The 25936-nt window shown below is 39.9% G+C and overlaps 1 protein-coding gene across 6 annotated transcripts in view; it reads right to left on the reverse strand.

Moving 5' to 3' along the window:
• Positions 1-25936, reverse strand: part of grik5 (glutamate receptor, ionotropic, kainate 5) — a 148281-nt gene that overhangs the window by 49719 nt on the left and 72626 nt on the right. For all 6 annotated transcript variants that reach the window (XM_088999663.1, XM_088999666.1, XM_088999661.1 and 3 more), the window contains 3 exons: positions 6226-6390; positions 3702-3866; positions 956-1053 (listed from right to left, as the gene is read on the reverse strand). In XM_088999663.1, the coding sequence (XP_088855789.1) occupies positions 956-1053; positions 3702-3866; positions 6226-6340 (378 nt within the window). In that variant the 5' untranslated portion in view covers positions 6341-6390. The remainder of the gene's footprint in view (positions 1-955; positions 1054-3701; positions 3867-6225; positions 6391-25936) is intronic.

Raw genomic sequence — 25936 nt, forward strand, 5'->3', positions numbered from 1 at the left:
TTGATTTGGATTAACGAAAAGCAGCTAGCAGGGGACATTGTGAGTGAGGGTATTATCGCCGAAAAAGCACGGCAACTTCACTCGGATATCATCAAGAGGCAACTACATCAACGACCATCACAAAGATAAATAAAACGACTTTATTATACAGTACAGTTTATTTCTTTAATTGCATTGCAATAGCAAATTCATTATACATAAAATAAGGTATATTTTGTGTAGTTTTAAATGACAACCGACGTCACTTTTTTGGTTCCTAACTGACATCAGAAAAACGTTGTATAGCATCTAAAATACTCGTGCTCCTGTGAGGAATTAATCAGCCCGTTTCCACAGGCTGATAAATTCCTTACATGGAGCTTGGTCGCCCTCTTCTGGCTCTTTTTGGTGCAACATGAGGTTTTCAGACCAAACAAGCATTAACGTGATGGAAGGACCACTACAATGTGTCCTTTTTTCGGTCTGGGGCGTTCCTTCAGTGACGTCACGTACGGACTCGTCACCAACTCAAAAACAAGACTTCCGGAATATTCAGCGCAAGTCTTAAAACGTAAAATATAGCTATATGCGGTGGAATCGTTGTAACATACGCTCAGTAAAAGTCATTTGAAGCCATTTTAATAATTATGGACACAACTTGTCCGGAGACGTTGATTGTCCTTTAAGGCTTATTTCGTAGTAAATTAATTTTTTATGGGAACCTGGGAACGGATTATTTTCATTTTAATGATTTCCTATGAGAAATTAATGTTTGGAATACACACTTTTCACCTTACACACACTTTCTGGGAACAAATTAAGTTTTTAAGCTGATGGACATCAATGGCATCTCCATTCCATCTCCATCTTGGCAATAAAGATGATTCTGATTCTGATTCTGATGTATCACTGTATCAACCGAAATGGCGTTTCATTATCTAGTGGTCAATGGTGGGATTACATTAAACAAACTCACCTCTTTTTCGCCGCATATGTGACTAACAGTAGAGCCAGAGGCGGGGCTGGATGCAGGACCTATCACCGAAACGACACCTTTAGGTAGAATCTGACACACTGAGGGAGTGGGGCGGGGAGGAAAAGGGGGTGGGGGTGGACAATGACACATAAGTGACATAGGCAAACGCTGCTTTCAGGCACAGTTTCGGTTGTTTCGTTCATCCCCCTTGATCCCACTGTGGCAGTGAAATCCGACAGGCTCTAATCACATTTATTTGAGAAGAGGTTCGCCTACGAGGGCGACAGAAGGAAGCCAAAGTGTCGTCTGGTGTTGCTGTTGCCGCTGCTTGAAATGATTTCCCTTTTAAGCTTGTAGTCCACTGATCCACTGCTGAAAAGGATGCTTTGATCCTCTCCTGTTTCATCTAGAACTGCTTCATGTCACAAAGAGTATTGATAGTTGTTAATATTTATTTTTATTATTATTATTATTATTATTATCGGGCAGAGTGAACGCTGGCGCGAATGGCTGCCGCTGCTCACCTGCACACAAAAAAATATCCCGTGACTGTAAAGTGTCCTTGAGAGTTTTGAAAGGCATGAAATGAAATGGATTATTATTAAAGAGGGTACAGCAAGTGTTGAAAAATGAATGACTCTGTGTCTTTGTGTTGTCATATTATTTGTTATTTATTTTTTTGTATCTTGTTTTTCTACTTCTTTCTTTCCTTTCCGCTTCCTTTCATCACCTTGCTGCTGTGTTACTTCCTGCAAGAGTGAACGCTGGCGCGAATGGCTGCCACTGCTCACCCGCACTAGAAAAAAGTTTTTATCCCCTAAATGTAAAGTGTCCATGAGAGCTAATTTAGAAATTAAATGTATGATTATTATTATTATGATTATTATTATTATGATTATTATTATTATTATGATTATTATTATTATTATGATTATTATTATTATTATCTGCACCAAAGCATCGATGAAAAGGTTTCTTCAGCCATCATCTGTACTTCTTTGCTGACGAAGTTTCTTGGATAAGAAGCCTTTAATGCTATAATGCGAATAAATAAATAAACAAATTAATAAACAAACAACCACCCGATAAATGGATAAACAAACAAATAAATAAATACATAAATAAATAACCACCCAAGAAACAAATGATGAATAAATAAATAAATTAATAAATAAATTAATAAATAAACAACCACCCGATAAACAAATGGATAAATAAATAAATAAATACATGGATGAATAAATAAAAACACACATTAAAACAAAATAATAATAATAATAATAATAATAATACATTTCATTTATAAGCGCCTTTCAAAACTCTCAAGGACACTTTAGTCATAGAATATTTTTTCTGTGGGTGAGCAGCGGCAGCCACACGCGCCAGCTTTCACTCAACCCGGAAGTAACAAAGTAAAACAAAATAATGAAAATAAAATACATAAAAAAGGCATGAGTAACAAGAATTATTTTTAAAAAACAATTTGCAAAACCACAGCTGCCTTTTCGTCTTCAGTTCAGGCCACAAAGCAAGAAACAGTCAATATTTTGGAATCATTATTTCGTCTTTATGGATTCTTATTTTAGTTGAGTTAAACAAAAATCCAGCGCTGATTGTTCTGTAGCGAAGCCACACGGTGATGTCAAGTCCAATGCTTTTTATTTTTTTTACAGCGCTCGGACAGCCACAAATTGGATTGCAGACCTCTGTCGCGACCCCAACTTTCTAAATTTCATTATTCTGCTTTAACAAAGTAAGACATTTACAGATTTTCAAATAATGGCCCAAAATGGCGTCCATTAGCACAAATGTCAAACCTTACATGGCCATTTTTTGGCGCTCCAACAAACACAAATTTTCATTCTGGGCGCTCTGCCAAAGTTTTTATGATTTGCAAATTTGATCTCAAATGAAGCGAAGAATAAAACAAGATGATCTCACTGCGGTTCAATAAGTCTCGCTAACGGCGTTCGACCCACCCCTGAAATAATTTTCAAGCATGCTACGAGCCACATTTGGGGATTTTTTTTCTGCACATAATAATAATAATAATAATAATAAGAAGAAGAAGAAGAAGAAGAAGAATCCCTTTCATTTCTAAGCGCCTTTCAAAACTCTCAAGGTCACTTTACAGTCACAGGATAAGATTTTCCGCGGGTGAGAAGCGGCAGCCACATGCGCCAGCGTTCACTCCACCTGGAAGTAACTCAAATAGATAGAAAGCTAGCCAACAGATAGCTAAGAGAAAGCCAGCTAGACCGTTAGCTAACTAGCTAGATAACCATATAGATGATAACTAGCCAGCTACATAGTTACTACATACATACATACTACATAGTTAGCTAGCTAGACAGATGGCTAATAGCTAGCAGCTCATGTATTTCATTTTTCTACTTTCATTCCTTTCATCACTTTGCTGCTGTGAAATGTAAATTTCTCCACTGTGAGACTAATAAAGGCATATCCAATCCAAATCCAATCCAAATAGAAAGCAAATGGATAGCAAAAGGATAGCCACCTAGGTAGCTAGCTAATAGATAAAAAATGGATAGCAAATAGCTAGCTAGCTAGCTAGCTAGCTAGAGAGCAAATAGATCGCAAATAGATAGCAAACGGATAGCCAGCCAGGTAGCTAGCTAATAGAAAGCAAATGGATAGCAAATACATAGCTACCTAGCTAGCTAGCTAGCAAATCGATAGCAAATGGATTGAAAGTTAGCAGCACATGAACGAGAGCTTCACTCACTGGTGTCAGTGGTGTCGTACTGGGAGTCTTTTTGGAGCTCGTAGATGTCCACCTCCACCCGCGTTCGAGCCGGGACCTCCATCAGGCTGTTGATGTTTTCCCTGGCCAGTGACAGCGCCAGACGCTCGCCGCGCCCACACACGGATTGGTCATCCAAAATGGCCGCTGGGGAGACAGTCAAAATTTGTGTGTTGTTGCTTGTATTTAACTGTGTTGTGTGTTATTTTTACTTGTATTTATTTTTATTTTTTTACAGAGGAAATAGAAGAAGACATTTTAGTGGGTGGTTTTGGTGTTCGCAGGGCCCAGAACGGGGTCACAGTTGCTGGCTACCTAGCTAGCTATCGATGTACTATATATTTGCTATCTATTAGCTGTCTAACTAGTTAGTTTGCTATCTATTTGTTATCTATTAGCTAGCTAGCTAACCTGATCTATTTGAGTTATTCACGGTTGAACGGGGTCACAGTTGCTGGCTACCTAGCTAGCTATCTATTTGCTATCTATTAGCTGTATAACTAGCTAGCTTGCTATCTATTAGTTATCTATTAGCTAGCTAGCTAACCTGATCTATTTGAGTTATTCACGGTTGAACGGGGTCACAGTTGCTGGCTACCTAGCTAGCTATCTATTTGCTATCTATTAGCTGTCTAACTAGCTAGCTTGCTATCTATTAGTTATCTATTAGCTAGCTAGCTAACTTGATCTATCTGCGTTATTCCCGGTTGAACAGGGTCACAGTTGCTGGATACCGAGCCAGCTATCTATTTGCTATCGAACTATCTAGCTTGCTATCTATAAGTTATCTATTAGCTAGCTAGCTAACTTGATCTATTTGAGTTGTTCCCGGTTGAACGGGGTCACAGTTGCTGGATACCGAGCCAGCTATCTATTTGCTATCCATTTGCTATATATTAGCTGTCGAACTAGCTAGCTTACTATTAGTTATCTATTAGCTACCTAGCTAACTTGATGTATTTCAGTTATTCACGGTTGAACATGGTCACAGTCGCCTGCTACCGCGCTAGTTATCTATTGCGCTATTTGCTATCTATTAGCTGTCTAACTAGCTAGCTCGCCATCTATTAGTTATCTATTAGCTAGCTAGCTAACTTGATATATTTGAGTTATTCTAAATTTGAAAACTAGTTATTCATTAAGTTGTTGTGCACTCTACATGTAATATGTGGAGGAGATGAAACATATTAATGGCTTCCCCAAATTCATAACGGGCCCTCGAGAGGAAACCGTAACTACAATGTAGCCCGTGAAAAATGTGTGCCCCCGCCGCCCCCTCCCAACTTTGATCTCTGATATTTCCATCGCTAGTCTGGACTCAATTTGTATTTCATCCCGTTTTTCAGCCTTGCCTCCTGCTTGAACTTTTTGTTTGTTTGTTTGTTTGTTTTTTCCGCCTTTATTGTCTTGCGCTGCCTGAGGCACCGTCGCGAGATTGAGGAATGATACCGATCGCCTGAAATAGCACCGAAGACCTGAAGTGACTCTCCTTTCGGCTTCTGTTGGCACCGCCATTTTGAAAAAGGTTTGTTTTTTTACAAAAGCAGTCGAAAACACGAGGCGGCCATCTCATGAATGCTAATTCTGATATCTGAACTGTCGCATTAACTCTCATCAACAAGTCACGAACCTGCCAAAGTGTTTTTTTTTAATTCGATAATTTTCACTCCCAAATGTCTTTATTGTTATCCAAACAAAGTGCTTTTGAATGAGACAACACCATGATGCATTGGCGAGCTTTGCTGTCTAGCTGACTGGCTATCTATTCGCTATTTATTAGCTATCCATTAGCTATCTGGCTAGCTATTAGCTGTCTAGCTGACTGGCTCTTAGCTGGCTAGCTGTTGGATATCTGGCTATCTATTAGCTACTTCTAAGCTATTTATTAGCTATCCATTAGCTAGCTGGCTAGCTATTAGCTGTCTAGATGGCTGGCTGTAAGCTGTCTAGCTGGCTATATATTCACTATTAATTAGCTATCCATTAGCTAACGGGCTAGTTATTAGCTGTCTAGCTGACTGGCTGTTAGCGGACTAGCTTTTGGCTATCTGGCAATCTATTAGATATTTATTAGCTATTTATTTGCTATTTATTAGCTATTTATTAGCTACTTATTAGCTATCCATTAGCGAGTTGGATAGCTATTAGCTGTCTATCTGGTTGGCTGTAAGCTGTCTAGCTGCTGGTTATCTGGCTATCTATTCACTATTTATTAGCTATCCATTAGCTAGCTGGCTAGCTATTAGCTGTGTAGCTGACTGGCTGTTAGCTGGCTCGCTGTTGGCTATATGAAAGTTGAGAGACTTCATTTATCATGAAAGTTATATGGGTTTGGAGTTATCTGAGCTTGAGATGGGGGCGGCTGTACAAAATACAATACAATACAATACAATACAGTACAATACACACATATTGATTTTTATAGCGCTTTAACTGAAACTTAAAGTGCTAACATGAATATATACATGTACCCCTACATCGTGCCAAATGATTGAGGCCAACTCACCCATGCGGACGGCAGAGAGGACGGGAGTCTGACAGAGCGAGCGTGGCGCCATGTTAGCTAGCAGCAGGACCAACAGGAAGTGTATTGACAGCAGCAGTGCTGGCAGAGCCGGCATCTTCTACTGCTCCTCATGGAGAATGCTCTGCTGGATGCCTGTACCACCACCTACAGGAACGGAGGACACATGACACTTTTAGAAACTTGAAGCAACTGTTGCTCTGGTTTTTGTGGAGTTTTTTTGGATTGTTGTTGGTGTTGTAACTTGGACAATTTGGACTCAACTCGCAAAATGTCCACATCCTGTAGGACTAGGCAATAATTAAATGTCAAGATGTAGGGATTAATATCAAAATGTTTGAAAGAAACAACATTTAGAAAGCAAACCAGAACACATACATCCATCTGTATCTGTCTCTCCTCTCTCTCTTTGTCTCTCTTTGCTGTCTCTCTCTCTCTCTCTTACTCTCTCTCTCTCTTTCTGTCTCTGTCTCAATCTCTCTCTCACTGTCTCTCTCTCTCTCTCTCTCTGCCTCTCACTTTCTCTCTCTCTTTCTCTGTCTGTCTGTCTTTCTCAGCCTCTGTTGCTGTCTCTCTCTTTGTCTATCTCCCTGTCTCTCTCTCTCACCCCCCTCTCGCTCGTCCTCTCTTTCTCTATCTCCCTCTCTCTCTCTCTCTCACTCGCCGTATCTCTGTCTCTGTCTCTCTATCTGTGTCTGTCTCTCTCTCTCTCTTTCTAACTATGTGTCTGTCTCTCTGTCTCTCTCTCTGTCTCAGCCTCTGTTGCTGTCTCTCTCACTCTCTGTCTCTCTATGTCTCTCTATGTCTCTCGCCCTCTTTGTGTGTCTCTCTCTCTGACTCTCTCTCACTCGCCCTCTCTCTCTCTATCTCTCTCTCTCTCTCACTCGCCCTCTCTCTCTCTCTATCTCTCTCTCACTCGCCCTCTCTCTCTGTCTCTTTCTCTCTCTCTCTGTTTCAGTCTCTTTCTCTCTCTTTCTGTCTCACTCTCTATGTCTGTCTGTCTCTCTGTATCTCTCTCTCTCTCGCTGGCCCACCCTCTCTCTCTCTGACCCTCCCTCTCTCTCTCATTCTACCCCCCCCCCATCTCTCTCTCTTTCACACACACACACACACACACACACACACACACACACACACACACACACACACACACACACACACACACACACACACACACATCTTCTTCAATCCTGACTTTTCCGCCCACAGAAAGTGTCGGAGGTCTGTGAATAACGTACATACGTACAGTAAAGTCTCGTTATATCGATATCGGATCTATCGATAGTCCCGGTTATATCGATACTATTTCTATGCACGCACAGAGAAAATTACATGCAAACAGGGTCGGATATATCGATAGTCCCGGTTATATCGATATTTTTTCGGACTCCCTTGAATATCGATATAACGAGACTTTACTGTATTTGGATGTGTGTGATGCAGATAGCCACATGATACGTTTTTTCGGACAATTAAAAAAAATGATTGATTTTTTTATTTGGTAAATTACGGTAGGATAACAGTTGAGTCGACCCGGGTAACAAGAAAAGCCCTTTGGGAAGACAACAAAGCTTCTTCACTGCTGATTTCAATCGTATGTCGTGGTAACAAGCATAGCGCCTCGTTCTCACTATCCTTCACTTTCATTGTAGCTCTCTGAAGGAAGGCGAGATTGACTGCGGCGTCAGTGAGGCGCGCTGGCGCTGAAATATGCGACGCGCATTCCCTCGCCAAGACTCCTGCGGAGAGTCGCTCTTTCGGAAGTGACAGGCCTCAGCCTTGAAGAGATCTCCGGAGACAGTTCAAAGACAACACAGCAAACAAGCACACAAAGTCGGAGATATCTTCCTCACTCTTCTACTCTATGTCCCAACATGCTTTTTCAAGAACCCTACAGGAGCTTCTTTAAGGTTATTTGTAAGACATTTTACAACACAGGAGCTGCTGAGTCGAGCTGCTTTCAAACGGGGCAACTGGCCCCGATTGACGACACGGCGAGAAAGGATGGAGGGATCAAGACGGACAAGCAGGTGGAGGTGGAAGTGCAGACGGACAAGCTGTAAGAGTTGCGTCACGTCACCAGCGCCATTTTAACCCGGAAGAGGGTCGCGGGGGGGCAGTGCGAGACCCTGACGTAGGACAAGCTGCAAGGGAGGTCATGAATGACAGAATGAAAGTGTTTCATCACTGTCTCGGAACTGGAAGAGCTTGAGGAGCTAAAGGATCACCGTTTCCCCATCTCTGGTTTTTATCCCAGAGCTGAAATTTTTGACCATTTCCCCTGACATTTTTTTTTTTTTGCGTGGGCTGAATATACAAATACAGTAAAGTCTCGTTATATTGATATCGGATATATCGATAGTCCCGGTTATATCGATACTATTTCTATGCACGCACGGAGAAAATTACATGCAAACAGGGTCGGATATATCGATAGTCCCGGTTATATCGATATTTTTTCGGACTCCCTTGAATATCGATATCACGAGACTTTACTGTATAGAGATATATAAAGATACACCGTCCATACAGTTAAACCTCGATTTTTGAACATCTCAGTTCTCGTCCAATTTTTTTTTAACAAAATATTTCTGGGGTTTTATGCCCCGGTATACCACCGAAATTCAGTTCTCAACCTGAATGTGGCACTTGAATTTGAAAAAAAGTTGTTTACGGGAGTTGGAACGAATTATTTTGTTTTACATTGATTATAATGGGAAGTGCTGATTCAGTTTTTGAACAAATTGGTTTTCTAACAGGTTTCTGAAACGGATTATGGTAAAAAAAAAATCCCTGTATATATTTATACAGACAGACAGACATATAGAGATTGAGAGAAATCGCACCAAATGTTGTAATTAACTCATTTAATTCTTTTTTTAATTTTTCCTGGCGTGTTGCAAAAAAATAAAGGCTAGCTATCCTATCTAGCCAGCTAGCTATCCTATCTAGCTATCAGCTAGCTATCCTATATAGTTAGCCAGCTATCCTATCTAGCCAGCTAGCTATTCCATCTAGCTAGCTATGCTATCCTATTAGCTAGATAGCTATCATATCTAGCTAGCTATCCTATCCTATTAGCTATCTATCTATCTAGCTATCCTATTTAGCTAGATAGCTAAGTAGCTAGATAGCTAGATAGGTAGACGCATGTTTATATTCAATATATATGTTGTTTTACGAACCCCCTGAGATAACCTTGTTTGCCCACCCCATGTCCCCATTCCCAGCTAGCTATCCTATCAAGCCAGCTAGCTATTCTATGTAGCTAGCTAGCTATTCTATCTAACCAGATAGCTATCATATCTAGCCAGCCAGCTATCATATCTAGCCATCTAGCTATCCTATCCTATTAGCTAGCTAGCTATCATATCTAGCTAGATAGCTATCCTACTCTATCAGCTAGGTAGCTAGCTATCCTATTTAGCTAGATAGTTAAGTAGCTTGATAGCTCGATAACTAGAAAGGTAGACTCATGTTTATATTCAATATATATGTTGTTTTACATACCCCCTGAGATAGCCTTGTTTGCCCACCCTATGCCTCCATTCCCAGCTAGCTATCCTATCTAGCCAGCTAGCTATTCTATCTAACCAAATAGCTATCATATCTAGCCAGCTAGCTATCATATCTAGCCATCTAGCTATCATATCCTATTAGCTAGCTAGCTATCATATCTAGCTAGATAGATAGCTATCCTACTCTATCAGCTAGGTAGCTAGCTATCCTATTTAGATAGTTAAGTAGCTTGATAGCTCGATAACTAGAAAGGTAGACTCATGTTTATATTCAATATATATGTTGTTTTACATACCCCCTGAGATAGCCTTGTTTGCCCACCCTATGCCTCCATTCCCAGCTAGCTATCCTATCAAGCCAGCTAGCTATTCTATCTAGCCAGCTAGCTATTCTATCTAACCAAATAGCTATCATATCTAGCCAGCTAGCTATCATATCTAGCCATCTAGCTATCATATCCTATTAGCTAGCTAGCTATCATATCTAGCTAGATAGATAGCTATCCTACTCTATCAGCTAGGTAGCTAGCTATCCTATTTAGCTAGATAGATAGTTAAGGATCTTGATAGCTCGATAACTCGATAGGTAGACTCATGTTTATATTCAATATATATGTTGTTTTACATACCCCCTGAGATAGCCTTGTTTGCCCACCCTATACCCCCATCCCCCCAGCCCCCACCAGGATAAAAGTCAAGCTCCGCCACTGACTTATGAGGCATCCCTTTCATTTTCTCCAAATCATATCAAAACACCGCATCGGGAACATGATTCTATTTCCAGAGATAGCATGTGTGCGCAAACATGGCGCTAATACTAATGGCTCCGCACCATACTGTGCAGATGGCCGCGGTGGCCTCATTACGCTTTGCCCTGCTCAAAGTGAAGGAAAGACGGGCCCGGGTGCATCCGCCATCTGCACACGCGCGACGTGGCGGCGAAAAATGGCCGCGCCGTGGGAGTCATTGTTTTCAGTCGATGCGATGCGGCCGTGTGTGTGTGTGTGTGTGACATCCACGCATAATGGTTGGGAAACCAAGTGGGATGATGACGTCAGATTTGTGGGTGTGGGGGGGGGGGTAAACAACAAGAGTTACACAACTGATGATTAGTTGGACCACATTGGGAGATCTATTGAGCGTGTGTGTGTGTGTGTGTGTGTGTGTGTGTGTGTGTGTGTGTGTGTGTGTGTGTGTGTGTGTTTATGACTAGTCTTGTGAGGACCACTAATATTTTATATATTAGTGGTTAGTTGATTATGTTTATAATCAACAAAAAGAATCTTCAAGTGCTCCGCGATACGTAATAGGAGCTGGTGTTTTTAATTAACACTGCATCTGCAATTATTTTTTTTTTCCTTCTCAAGGTTTGAAAAAAAATGAGTCACCAAGAAGTGTGTGTGTGTGTGTGTGTGTTTGTATGAATACTCTTGTGAGGACCACTAACATTTTATACCATACGTAGTGAGGACATTTTTGACAAGTGAGGACCTTTTCGCCGGTCCTCACAAGTTTTTCATTGTAAAGGCTTCTTTAGGGTCTATATTTGCATCTGTTAAAGTTTCAATGAGGTCCTCACGAATTGACCCGAAATGATTTTTTTGTGTGTATTTCACTTGGATACACACTTTTTACTCACTGGGTGTGTTTATCTGTGTGTGTGTGTGTGTGTGTGTGTGTGTGTGTGTGTGTGTGTGTGTGTGTGTGTGTGTGTGTGTGTGTGTGTGTGTGTGTGTGTGTGTGTTCAATGAGAGGAAAAAGTTCATCCCACAAAAAGTAAAACGATATTTTAACCAAATTCACTACAGGGGTGAGGACTTTGAATGTAGCCATTCAGAAACCTCACTCCTGCTGTTATTTCAGTTTCAAGTCCACTTTTTATTGCTTTGTTTTTAAAGAAGTTGAAGTGGGAAATGGGGTGACATTTAGTGTTCAAATGAAACACTACTTCTCTAAACCGTCAGCAACGGTGGTCCTCACTCCTTATCTGGAGTTATCCGGACCTCACAAACCTTTGAAACAGGAATGCGTGTGTGTGTGTGCGTTGTGTGCGTGTTTGTGCGTGTGTGCCAGTGATTCATATTGGTTAGCATCGCTAAATCAAGTCAATCAAGTTTCATCTTAATTCACAATTCATTTGGCTTTGATTAAAAGGGAATCAAACGTCTTGTGATGCGAGAACATTTTGTTTGCCTGGTTATTAAATGATTGAATTGTTATTCGAATAAATTCATGTTTTGAAGCCAGCGCGCCGCTTTAGTTGAGGCTGACGTGAAAAATTGATTCGAGTTGAGCAGGTTTGCCGAATCACGACCAATCCGCACTGTGTATGTCCATCGCATGGCGTATCTATAGTGGGGTTCACAGGTGGGGGCTTCCAAAATGGCGGACTCTCAAATGTACTTAACTCATTCACTGCCACATTTTAAATCAAGGTAACATCCGACTTACGACCACCCCCACCTAGCTATTTGATTCTATCTATCTATCTATCTGTATATATATTAGCTATATAGCTAGCTAGCTTTCTAGATAGCTAGGTCACTGAGTCTACTTGACGTTTGGATGAAAAGGACTAAAAGCCGGCTAGCTATTTGCTATTTATTAAATGGCTAGCTAGCTATATGGCTGGCTCGCAAGCTATCTAGCTCTATATTATTAGCTATGTAGTTGGCTCGCTTTCTCGCTAGCTAACTATTAGCTATCTATTAGCTGGCTAGCTAGCTTTGTATCTATTTGAGTATTATTATTATTGTTATTTTTTAGATGGGAGGGGGGATAACAGCATTTGTCCTCCCAAGAGGAGCTCGGGAGGATGAGCTAGGAAAAGTTGGTTGGGGGGGGGGGGGGGGGTGTAATCGACTGAAAACATCGAGGGAATAGAAGAAGCAAAATTGAATGCGTGGTCTGAGGAGATTGGAAAAGTGTTTTGGGTGGAATGAGAGAGAGGATTGAGTCGGAGGAGGCGGCGCGGGAGAAAGACAGCAAAAAAAACATGTTTACAGAGTCTGTGGATGGCTCTGTACTTACATAATTTCCACGTATGCCGCCGACCAGAGATGTGATCAAGCGTGACGGCGATGGGGGGGAGGGGTGCATCGTGGCAATTGAAGCTCCTACCATGCGGCGGCTCTTCTTCCATCTACAGCTACAAGTTGCCGGATTGATTTTTCGGGTTTTAGTTTTTTTGATATTTGGGTACCGATAAAGCGTTGGCCTGGGCCTCCCGCAATGTTTGTTTCTTTTTCATTTCCCTTTTTTCCATGTTAGCGCTTTGTTCTAGCTTCAGCTGTTGTTAAAGCGCTATATAAACCAATATGCATGTATTGCCGCGCCCAATGAATGGTGTATTTTCAATGTAGCTTTTTTTTGTCTTTTCTTGAGACTTTATTTTTATATCCTATTTCCTCACTTTACTTCTTTTTATTTAACTAGCTATCCAGCTATCTAGCTGGCTACTGAGCTAGCTATCTATTTGCTATTTATTACCTATCTATTGTCTGTCTGTCTGCCTATCTAGCTAGCTATAAGCTGTCTGGCTAGCTATGTAGCTAGCTATTAACTATATGGCACATCTGGCTAGCTATAGCTATCTATTGGATTGGATTGGATTGGATTTGCCTTTATTAGTCTCACAGTGGATTGGATATCTATTAGCTAGCTAGCTAGTTGAGTGAACGCTGACGCATGTGGCTGCCGCTGCTCACCCACAGAAAAATCTATCCTGCATGACTGTAAAGTGACCTTGAGAGTTTTGAAAGGCGCTTATAAGTGAAATTAATTATTATTATTATTATTATTATTATTATTATTATTATTGTATCGTATTTTGGACAGCCATCCTCATTTCAAGCTCATATAACTCCAGACCCATGTAATTTAGGAATTAACTCTTTTTTTCTGATGAAAGAAGAGAGTGTAAAGTTTCTAACGCTGCATTGACTGTTTATGTAGTCCAAAAACTCAATATTTTGTGGGTCCTGAAATTCAAGTGCATTTCTCTCATAATGGTGTTCCACAGGGTTCAATCTTAGGGCCCCCTGCATTTCATTGAAAGATAACATAGCATTTCCTTCCGACGGATCATTCGAACAACCTAATTATCGAGAGTGTGGTTGGATAGGAGTGTGGTGGTTACTGTGTGTATGTAGGAGGTGGTGCTGGGGGGGGGATGTCTAGAAGAAATCAGAAAGGCTATCTGACCTTGCACCCGCAGGAGATGAGCAGTAGATGAATGAAGACGAAGGGGATGAAGAACCGGATGAGGGAAGCGGAGAGACAAAAACAAGTCTGATGGAGGAGGGTAGTTTGATGGAGAGGGAGGGGGCATGCAAGGGGGTGTCGCGGAGGTTCGGTTCCTGGGGAATCATTTGTTTTTTAATAATAATAATCCATTTCATTTTTCCACCTCTTTCCCTTGTGACAAAACGACAAAAGCAACAGTCGTCATAATGGCGGCAATTCTGCGTTTCGCGAATGAGCAATTATGCATGCGTTTGTTTGGCTTTAGTTTGACAACAATAATAATAATAATAATACATTTCATTTATAAGCGCCTTTCAAAACTCTCAAGCTCACTTTACAGTCACAGGATATTTACAGTAAAGTCTCGTTATATCGATATCGGATATATCGATAGTCCCTGTTATATCGATATTTTTTCGGACTCCCTTGAATATCGATATAACGAGACTTTACTGTATTTTTTTTTGCAGCCACATGCGCCAGCGTTCACTCAACCCGGAAGTAACTCAAATAGATAGAAAGCTAGCCAGCTAGCTAAGAGATAGCTAATAGATAGCCAGCTAAACAGATAGCTAACTAGCTAGATACCCATACAGCTAATAAATAGCCAGCTACACAGCTAGCTAGCAAGACAGATAGCTAATAGATAGTAAATGGATAGCAAATAGATAGCTAGCTAGGCAGCTAGATAATAGATAGCAAATATATTGCCAACCGGGTAGCTAGCTAATACCGTGACCTCCCACCCCTAATCCTCTTCACCCCTCCCCATTTCACCATCCTCACTTTCTCTAATCTCGCCGTCACCTCGTGTCTCTTGGCTCTGACATTTTCCAGCTTTGTTCTTTTTTATCCCTTTTTGTCTAATTTTGCGGCAGATTTGGTCTCCCCAATTCCCTCCCCTGACCCCACCATGCCCTGACCCCCCCCTAACCCGTTCACGCCCGTCATTCGAAAGCCTTTTTCGAAAGCAGAATTATTCATTTGATCCAGATTTTTACCTAGAAGCCGGTCGGCCTGCTTTGAATTGCATTTGGTGGCGGCCATGTTTACTTGAGCGCGGCGGATGTAAAATGGCTTCTTAGCCCGGGCGTATTGAATAAATCACCGTGACGGAAATAAAAATAAAATGCAAAGCGGATTCAAACGGTGGAAGTGGAAGAGAGGGGGGGGGGGGGACGTTGACTATGCCGTCTCATGCTAATCGGATGAAATCTGGGTAGGGACGACGTCTGCCAACGTAGCTCTCGTCTGATATGTTATCATCCGACGCGGCAGCGCGGGAGAAAAAGGGGAGGGGACCCGGGAAGGGTGTCAAGGGGGGGGGGAATTTGAAATGATAACATATTGAATGGAATTTGGACAAACTTTGTTCACTCCTCTCTTAGTTATGTTCTATTAAATCTATCCAAAAAAATGAAAGAACAAACAAATAAATAAATACACAAATAAACACATGAATAAACAAACAAACACAAAAAAAATCTGATAATACATTAATTAATTAATTGTTTGGCAGACGACGTGCAAAAATGTGTCCACTCCAGTGCCAGGGTTTTTGTCATTGTCACTTGAAATCCAGGACCCACATAATACAGTAAAGTCTCGTTATATTGATATTCAAGGGAGTCCGAAAAAATATCGATATAACCGGGACTATCGATATATCCAACCCTGTTTGCATGTAATTTTCTCAGTGCGTGCATAGAAATAGTATCGATATAACCGGGACTATCGATATATCCGATATCGATATAACGAGACTTTACTGTATAGACTTTTAGGCCAACATCAACATTACGGATAGCGTTAGAAACCTTAGACTCTCTTCTTTCATCAGAAAATGAGTTAATTCCTATATTATATGGGTCTGGAGTTATATGAGCTTGAAATGAGGGTGACTGTCCAAAATACAATGCAATACATCCATATTGGGTTATATAGCACTTTAACAACAGCTAAAGATGTAACAAAGCGCTAACATGGAAACTGCTAGCTGGCTATCCATTAGCTATTTATGAGCTATCCGTTATCTGTCAGCTAGTTGTTGGCTGACGGGCTGTAAACTGTCTAGCTGTTGGCTATCTGGCTATCTATTAGCTATTCATTTGCTATCCATTAGCTAGCTAGCTAGCTTTCTATCTATTTGAGTTACTTCGGGGTTGAGTGAACGCTGGCGCATGTGGCTGACGCTGCTCACCCACAGAAAAACTTGATCCTGTGACCTTGAGAGTTTTGAAAGGCGCTTAGAAATGAAATGTATTATTATTATTATTATTATAAAAAAATGTCTTAAGCCACAAGAAAGCCGAATAGAAAATCACACACACTACATACATACACACTCACACAGATGCACACAAAGACGCACACACACACACGCAAACACACTACACCTACACATTATAAATACACACAAACACACACGCAAACACACTACACCTACACATTATCAATACACACAAACACACAAACACTACACATTAAAACACACACTCACACAAATGCACACATACGTCATTGGCTTTGCGGATATGAAATATTTGGTTCGAGGAATAAAAAAAAGATGTGATAGATCAAATGATCAAAAATTGTGATCACATCGTGCAGCAAGTGTTGCAAGAAGTAGAAAAAAAATGGCGGCGGGAGGGATGAGAGCCATGTCGCAGCGGATGTGGAATATTTTCTCCTGGGTGGGGGGGTGGACGTGCCTTGTTACAGGATATTACACGACAGTATTACTTTCTACTTTCTTTGCACTTCTCTACCCCCCACCCCTGCGTCCACCTCTTCCACACCCTTCATGCCAAACCAGTGCAAAAGCGAGCCATGCGAGAAGGCGATTTATTCTTTTTCTTTCTTTCTTTTACTTCTTTTGACGTGTCCCTCCTGAGGTTTCTTCTACTTCCTTTGGAGTTCTAAGGAGGAAGTGAGTGACTTCTTCGAGAGTCTCATACTTCTTGTTGTGAAACGTCAAAGTCCTTCTGCGTTTGCTGTGGGCTCGTTTTCATGCGCCCGATTTAAAGGATAACCGACGTCTCCGGACAAGTTGTGTCCATAATTTGTAAAATGGCTTCAAATGACTTCTACTGAGCGTATTTTACAAAGATTCCACCGCATATAGCTATATTTTACGTCTGAAGACTCACGCTGAATATTCCGGAAGTCTTGTTTTTGAGTTGGTGACGAGTCCGTACGTGACGTCACTGAAGGAACGCCCCTGACCGGAAAAAAGGACACATTGTAGCAGTCCTTCCATGACGTCAATATATTTTGCTGTACTTGTTTGGTCTGAAAACGACATGTTGCACCAAAAAGAGCCAGAAGAGGGCGACCAAGCTCCACGGAAGGAATTTATCAGCCTGTGGAAACGGGCTGATTCACACGGTCGCCATTTTCGGAAACAAAAAAGTAACGTCGGTTGTCCTTTAAAATGCAGTACATCTTATATGTGGATTATTTTCTAAATATGTGACCGATGGAGAATAAGAAGTTATCTTATTTATAAGTTTCATGCAGTTATATGCTTAGTCAACATGTGTGACTCGAATACACAATTGAAGCACAGACAACCTGGGGTCAATCTGAGGTCAACAGACACAGTTTGTTAAACTGTCATCTTCATCTAGAAGATCTGGCCTTGGACAGAATTTAGGACTTGGGAAACTCCTTTATCACCTGAGTAATTTAAGACTTGAAACTCCTTCACAGGAAGAGCTCATTAGCCAGGTTACAAATGCATCAGTTCATGGAAGAAACAATGTTTTATTGCTTACAGTTGTTCGCCCTTAGAATGCCCAGGGGCGTGGTATTCTCATCAAGAAAAGTATGTTTTACTAATGTATCACTTAAATTTGCATATACTATCAATAAATAGCTTGGCAGAGGGCTGCAGAATTCAGGCGTCTGTCATGAATGGCTACATCTCCTGCCGGCAGTAAAAGACAATCTTTCTGGGTTCGAGTCTTTGTCCACAGTGTCCGATCGAACATCTCTGACAGTCATTCATTGAAGGTGCACCTTATAATACAGTGTGCTTTATAATCCGGTGCACTTTCTATATGTAAAAATGTAAAAATATTCCATTCGTTAATGGTGTGCTTTATAATCCGCTTGTACAGTAAAGTCTCGTTATATCGATATCGGATATATCGATAGTCCCGGTTATATCGATACTATTTCTATGCACGCACGGAGAAAATTACATGCAAACAGGGTCGGATATATCGATAGTCCCGGTTATATCGATATTTTTTCGGACTCCCTTGAATATCGATATAACGAGACTTTACTGTATATGGAAAAGTTTTAAAATATGTTATTCATTGAAAGTGCGTTTTATAATCTTGTGCGCCTTATATCTGGAAACTTTTTTAAAATATGTCATTCATTGAAGGTGCACCATATATTGCGGTATATTTTATATATATGGACATTTTTTTAAATATGTCATTCATTGAAGGTGCACCATATATTGCGGTATATTTTATATATATGGACATTTTTTAAATATGTCATTCATTGAAGGTGCGCCTTATATTGTGGTGCATTTTATATCAGAATTTTTTAAAGACATGTCATTTGTTGAAGGTGCGCATTATAATCCGGTGCGCTTTATATATGGAAACTTTTAAATATATGTCATTCATTGAAAGTGCGCTTCATAATCCGGTACACTTTATATGTGGAAGGTTTTGAAATATTTCATTAATTAAAGGTACGCCTTATAATCCGGTGCGCTTTATATATGGAAATGTTTTAAAATACAGTAAAGTCTCGTTATATCGATATTCAAGGGAGTCCGAAAAAATATCGATATAACCAGGACTATCGATATATCCGACACTGTTTGCATGTAATTTTCTCCGTGCGTGCATAGAAATAGTATCGATAAAACCGGGACTATCGATATATCCGATATCGATATAACGAGACTTTACTGTATGTCATTCATTGAAGGTGCACCATATATTGCGGTATATTTTATATATATGGACATTTTTTTTAAATATGTAATTCATTGAAGGAGTGCCTTATATTGTGGCGTATTTTATATCAGATTTTTTTTAAAGATATGTCATTCGTTGAAGGTGCGCATTATAATCCAGTGCACCTTATATCTGGAAACAATATTTAAATGTCATTCATTGAATGTGAGCCTTGTAACCTGGTGCACTTTATATATGGAAAAAAAGAAAAACATTTCATTCATTAAAGGTGTGCCTTATAATCCGGTGCCTTTTTAGCACTGTATCAAAACCAAATCATGACGGTTACCCATACGTGTGTTGGAAAAACAAAAGAACTAGTATAAGGCAGGCTCAATGTGTCCTCCCTCCTGCAACTGCGTATGAATAAAAGAAATATTTTGGAGATCTACAAAGAAACAGCCTGCGAGGCTTAAGACCCGGTTCTCGATGTCTGTCCAAATTGACAATCAATGAGCATCCTTTCACCGCTGCCTCGCTTCTATTCTGCCTGGTAAGTGCTTTGGATGGCAACAAGACAACACAGGGATGGACGTCCACAAAGGACACAAACGGCGACCGAAAATTGTGTTTAACGAGGATTGGAAGTCCGCTCAAACACAAGTGAGGACTTTGGTCCATCTATCGTCGTAATGTTTTCGCCGCCTTGGCAACGGAGTCGAGGATGACGGATAGAAGTGGAGGGGGAAGGTGCTGACACGAGTCATTATATCCCGAAAGTGCTGTTGGTGTCCTCAGTCGTGACGCAAACGCTAACAGAAGAAGGAAACTCACAGATGGTGTCATAAAACATTTTCACATTGGATGTACTGCTGCTCGACTAATTATCAGGTGAGGAGGAGGGAAACCGATTATTTGAAATTGAGCCAACTCTTGTTGCTAAGAGACCGTGAAAAAAAAAAAGAAAAGAAAATTGAGCATCTCATGAAAAAACTTTGAATTCAATCAAAAGATGTGCCATATACAGGTCAAAAAACATTAAGGATTCAGTTAAAATCATTATTTTTAGTCTTCATTTTTTGTTTAATACATTACGCACACATCTAATTTATTGTGCAATAATCTATAATAACATCTATATATATTACATATTTTTATTGCTTTAGGAAGATTTTATTGCGAAAAATAGTTTGTATGCCAAGGTAAAATTTTCATAAATTTAACGTTCGTAAGCTGAAAAGTTCGTAAGCCAAGCGGTTCGTAAACCGAGGTATCACGGATACCCCTTCATCACAAAATTAATTGGATATGGAAGACATTTAGGAATCTGGAAAAGTTTGTAAACCAAGTCATATTTTCCATGTAAATTCCCTAATTCGTTCCAAGCCCTCGTATAATTTCACATAAATTTTTCCTAAAGCAGTAAAATCTTCCTAAAGCAATAAAAAAATATATATACACACACATGTGTGTGTGTATATATATTTATATATATATATATATATATATATATATGTATATATATATATATATATATATATATATATATTTATATATATATATATACACACGTGTGTGTGTATATGTGTGTATATATAGATACATAGATAGATATATAATATGTGAGTGCGGATGGTTGTTGTTTGTCTCTGGGTGCCCCGCAGTTGGCCGGCATTCAATTCGGGGTACCCCACCCCCTTCAAAAAAAACAAATCATCTGATGAATTGCAACCAACGTTGCACTCATCAACCCAACTTGTAATCGGGGTGACTTGTTTGTCACACCGTGTTCAAAAGAAGGCAAATAATACCAAAATGTTGACAAAGAACTATTTCTGCCTTCTGCTGCCCTCCCAATGCCCTCTGCAGTCAGTTCCTTTCAGCTTCATTACAGCCTCCCCCCCCGTCTCCATGTGACCAATTTCAGCAATGTCTCGCAGTGTTTTCACACCAGCTAAACGACAGGGGATGAAATTTGGATGTGAATATCGATCATTAGCCTCCCTCAATTCCTCTCGTTGGAAGAAAAAAAATGTAATTATGAGCCTAATTTGATCTAATTTTAATGCGTTGCTCCTCAAATGACGACAGTCAGCATTGGACAAACTCTTCCCAGTGAATTGAATTCCCCATAAATGGTTATGAATTCAATTTTTAATCCGTTATATACAATTACAATCTACAAGGGCCATAAAAGTGGCCCGGGTGGGAGATATACAGTGCCTCGGGATTAGCATAATAAAATACGGTTTTATAGAACCCACTTTTTTTTTTGTTCTTCCCATTTCACGATTGCTATAGTGTAATAGAGTTATAGCGAGTAGGCAGTTAAATTGAAAAAGCACAGTTAAAACTGATGAAATCATTTCGCCTTCGCAGAGGAAGAAAAGTCATTTCCCGCCGCGCGGCATCCTCCAGCGGTGTGACAAACTACTCGTCTAAAAATAAAGTCTGCCGGAGAAAAGATGCTAACGCAACAAGGTCATGAACCGCGCGTTTGGTTCAAACGCCCGACAGCAACAGAATATCAATTGACAATCCGTCAGGTCCCGGAAGGGGAACCAATAGCTTCCTTACTCGTCAATATAGTCGATTATTTCAACGATGGTATTCGAATTTGAACGCTTGCGATGGCAGGTATACTTCATGGTGTGTCTAGAGAGTACGCGTGTACACGCCCAATGTTGCGTTTTTATCATTTGTATACACAAATAATAATAATAATAATTATATACATTGTATTTATAAATGCCTTTCAAAACTCCCAAGGTCACTTTTCAGTCACAGGATAAGTTCTTCTGTGGGTGAGCAGTGGCAGCCACACGCGCTAGCCTTCACTCAACCCGGAAGTAACTCAAATACTGTAGATAGAAAGCTAGCTAGCTAATAGATAGCCAATAGATAGACAACTAGATAGCTAGCGAGCCAACCAAATAGCAAATAGATAGCCAGCTAGGTAGCTAGCTAGATAGCCAGCCAGGTAGTAATTATAATAATTATAATAATCATAATAACCATAATAATAATAATAATAATAATGATAATAATAATAACATTAATAATAATAATAAGAATAAACTCATAAAATCCAAATAATATACATACACATTACTCTGTATGTATTATATATATATATATACTATATATATACATATATATACATAGAGAGAGAGATAGAGATATGTATCTATATCTATATCTATATATATACACACCATTTTATATAATTACATTATTTTATTTATTCGCTATCTACCTAGTTAGCTATCTACCTCTCTATACCTACCTACCTCTCTATATATCTACCTACCTACCTACCTACCTACCTAGCTAGCTAGCTAGATAGAATTGCTAGCTAGCTAAATAGGCTAGCTAGCTAGGCAAATAGCTATCCTATCTTTTTTATTATGTTTTTGCAACACGCCAGGAAAAAAAAGAATTAAAGGAGTTAATTACAACATTTGGCGTGATTTCCCTAAATATCTTTTTTTTTTGTTTTTTTTATGCTGTCTCACACTTTTCGTGTTCAAATGAAGCCATTGAACAAAAGCAAGAAATCCAAAGCGGTTTATAATGACACTACTTGGCAAAAACAAACAAATGAAAATAAAATGAACAAGAACGCTTACACAAATCTAAAATCCGATTGTTTCAATTAAAGTAAGCGTACTTGTGCTATTGTCGTGAGAGGAGGGTGGAAAATCCATTCAACGGAATATCGCCAAATATATATATTTGTGTATATATCTATATACACAAACACGTCAGTTTTGCGTGCACTTACAGCATCAGTGTGTTAAATTGGGTTTCCCCCCTACCACCTCCCCATTTTTTCGCATACCCGCTTTATGCTAATAGGCAATAGCATATGCTAGCAGCAAACGTCTGTCGGAACATTGATGCGACAGCGGCCATATTTTAATCAGGTATTAACATTTGTTTTGCTCCATTGTTGGCGAAACGAGTTACCCTGGCTGAACAAACGCATGCATAATGCGCCCCCGTTTAGTGGGCATCACATGATTTAATCCAGAAAATTAGGGAAAATGAGCGCATCTTGAATTCGCATCACTTGTTATGAGTCAACGTCGCGCGGGTCAGGTTGAGTTTAATTGCTATACAGTGATACCTTGGTTTACGAATTTAATTGGTTCCCAGACAGTGTGTGAGGCGAAAAGTGTGTATCCCAAGAAATAATTTCCCATAGGAAACCATTAAAATGAGAATAATCCGTTCCCAGGTCCCCATAAAACATACATTTCTACTAAATAAGCCTTAAAACCACACAAAATATACCTTATTTTATGTATAATAAATGTGCTATAGTATTATAAATAAAGAAATAAACTGTATTGTATAATAGTCTTTTATTAACCTTTGTGATGGTCGTTGATGGCTTGGTGGAATGGAGTGGTCGGTTTCATCAGCATTAAATATTTGATGAGGAACGTAACCTTCTTTCACCATCTTGAGGAATGATCCCTTGTAGGTGCTTTCTCTGTGATAATTTTATCTAGTTCCTCATCAATTGTGTTCTGTTTATCTGGGTTGATAGCTTTTTGCATCAAGTGTACAGATGGTTTGGGCGGGTTGTTTGTGGAGCCAGATTAATGGGATATTTTAACCTTGCAGTCTACACTCTGCCTTTGAACTATCAAAGTTGAAACTCTCACTGTCGTCTGCCTGATCTTTTTAATGTTTAAACCACCTCCCCTCACTGCTGCGTTCTTGACCAATCATGTGGCTTTAAGAGAAGACTGGGGGCGGGGAAGAAAGGACATAAACAGTCGGTTGCCATTTTGTTGTTAGAAGAACGGGCTCGTTCGCGAACGACACATCACTCATTGGGGCAGCTCCGTGTATGAAAAACGTTCGTATGCCAAGGTAAAATGTTCATAAATTTAACGTTCGTAAACCGAAAAGTTCGTAAGCCAAGGGGTTCGTAAACCCAGGTATCACTATACGTAGGGTGCCGCCACCTTTAGTTTTTTTTCCCCTCACCCGCTTTTATTGATTTATTTATATATTTTTAAACATTTTAAAAGCCAGATTGAACCAGATTGAACGCGTTAAGAAGAAACCGGAACAGGCAATGTGATTCCATCCAAATGACCATGAAATGAAGCTCCAATCGAAGCAACCGAAAGCCTGCGAGGGGAATCGGATGCGACAGAATGGCATTTTCAGTATGCCCCATTAATAAAATACATTGTGAACATATTGTATGAAATAATTAAATTGTTGGCATACCTCCAAGAGGCTCAGACTGGGTTTTAAACAGCATGACTAATGCAAAACCATATGTTGATTATCTTTAAACATGATTAACTGTGATGCGCTAAATTGCTTATTAGATGAACGCGTTCAAGGGGTCAAAATAAATAACGTGAATGCCGATGCAAATGACAACTTCAACTTGTTTTTCGCATATTCGTGAAACTGCCGACGTTTTCACGCAAGGGTTTACTTTTGGTACAGTTTTGAAATCCATTCCGTTGTTGTTATACTAGCTGCTAGCTAGCTATCCAGTTTAATCAGAATCCTCTTATCGCCAAGTATGTAGAACACACAAGGAATTTGTTTCCGGTCGAACACGCTGCACTAGTATCATCATAAAAAAATGGCAAAGAGGCACTGTACAGTTCCATTTGCGCTACTGTTCAAAGAGTTAATGGCAGGGGGGAAGAAGCTGTTTAAATATCTGCTGAATTTGGTGCGCATGGATCGGTAGCGCCTGCCTGTGGGGAGTAGCTGGAAAAGGTGGTGGGTAGGGTGCGAAGGGTCTAGTAGTACAGTAAAGTCTCGTTATATCGATATCGGATATATCGATAGTCCCGGTTATATCGATATTTTTCGGACTCCTTTGAATATCGATATAACGAGACTTTACTGTATTTTTATATTCTTCCTCTGAGAAAATGACAGTTGAACAGCGACTAAACAAATACTTCAGCTCACATAATTGGTTCCCAGAAAGTGTGTGTAAGGCGAAAAGTTCATCTTGTGAACATTTGTTTTCCATAAGAAACCATTAAAATGAGAATAATCCGTTCCCAGGTCCCCACAAAACAATTTTCGACTAAATAAGCCTTAAAACTACACAAATATACATTATTTTGTGTAGAATAAATGTGCTATTGTACTGTACTGTACAGTACTATATAATAAAGTCGTTTTATTTACCTTGGTACTGGTCGATGTAGTTGCCTCTTGATGATATCAGAGTGAAGTTGCCGTGCTTTCTCGGCGATAATACTCGCTCTCACACTGTCCAAATTAATCCAAATCAACAGAAGTTTTTCAACCTCTTCAATTGCCTGAGACCGTTGCTTAGACAACACAGAAACACCCTTAGCCACAGGTACTGTCGCAATGGTCGATTTAGCATACTGGTACTGAATGAGTTAATGGGTGAATCGTTTCTGGTGGACAGCCCAAGTTGAAAAAAAAAAATAAAGAAACAAACAAAAGAAAAATAAAAACCGGCCATTGTTTGAAGAAATAAACGTTTTTGTCGCTCTCAAACGTGGCGGGAAACAGAACAATGTCCTCAAACAACCCACAAGACAACGTTTCCACAATAATCCCTAAAAGAGTAACCACGGAAAAACACGGGTGATAGATAGATAGATCAAAAAGCGATTGATTTAATTTAATTAGCATATGAACGGCTACGCGTCGCCACTCGATTATCCAGGAGATCACTATTTGGCAACAACAAATGCTAACCACTTCAGTCAAGCCGCCATCTTGGGTGGGTTTACTCATTTGTTTTATCGCCTGGCGGCGGTATGTGTGTGTGTGTGTGTGTGTGTGTGTGTGTGTGTGTGTGTGTGTGTGTGTGTGTGTGTGTGTGTGTGTTTGTTTGTTTGTTTGTTTGTATGACTAGTATTGTGAGGACCACTGACATTTTATACCATACGTAGTGATGACATTTTTGTCAAGTGAGTACCTTTTGGTTGGTCCTCACAAGTTTTTTTCATTCTAAAGGCTTCTAGAGGG

This window comes from Hippocampus bargibanti, linkage group LG06 (genome assembly GCF_051943395.1).
Source record: "Hippocampus bargibanti isolate YZ-2025 linkage group LG06, ASM5194339v1, whole genome shotgun sequence".
Classification (NCBI taxonomy): Eukaryota; Metazoa; Chordata; class Actinopteri; order Syngnathiformes; family Syngnathidae; genus Hippocampus; species Hippocampus bargibanti.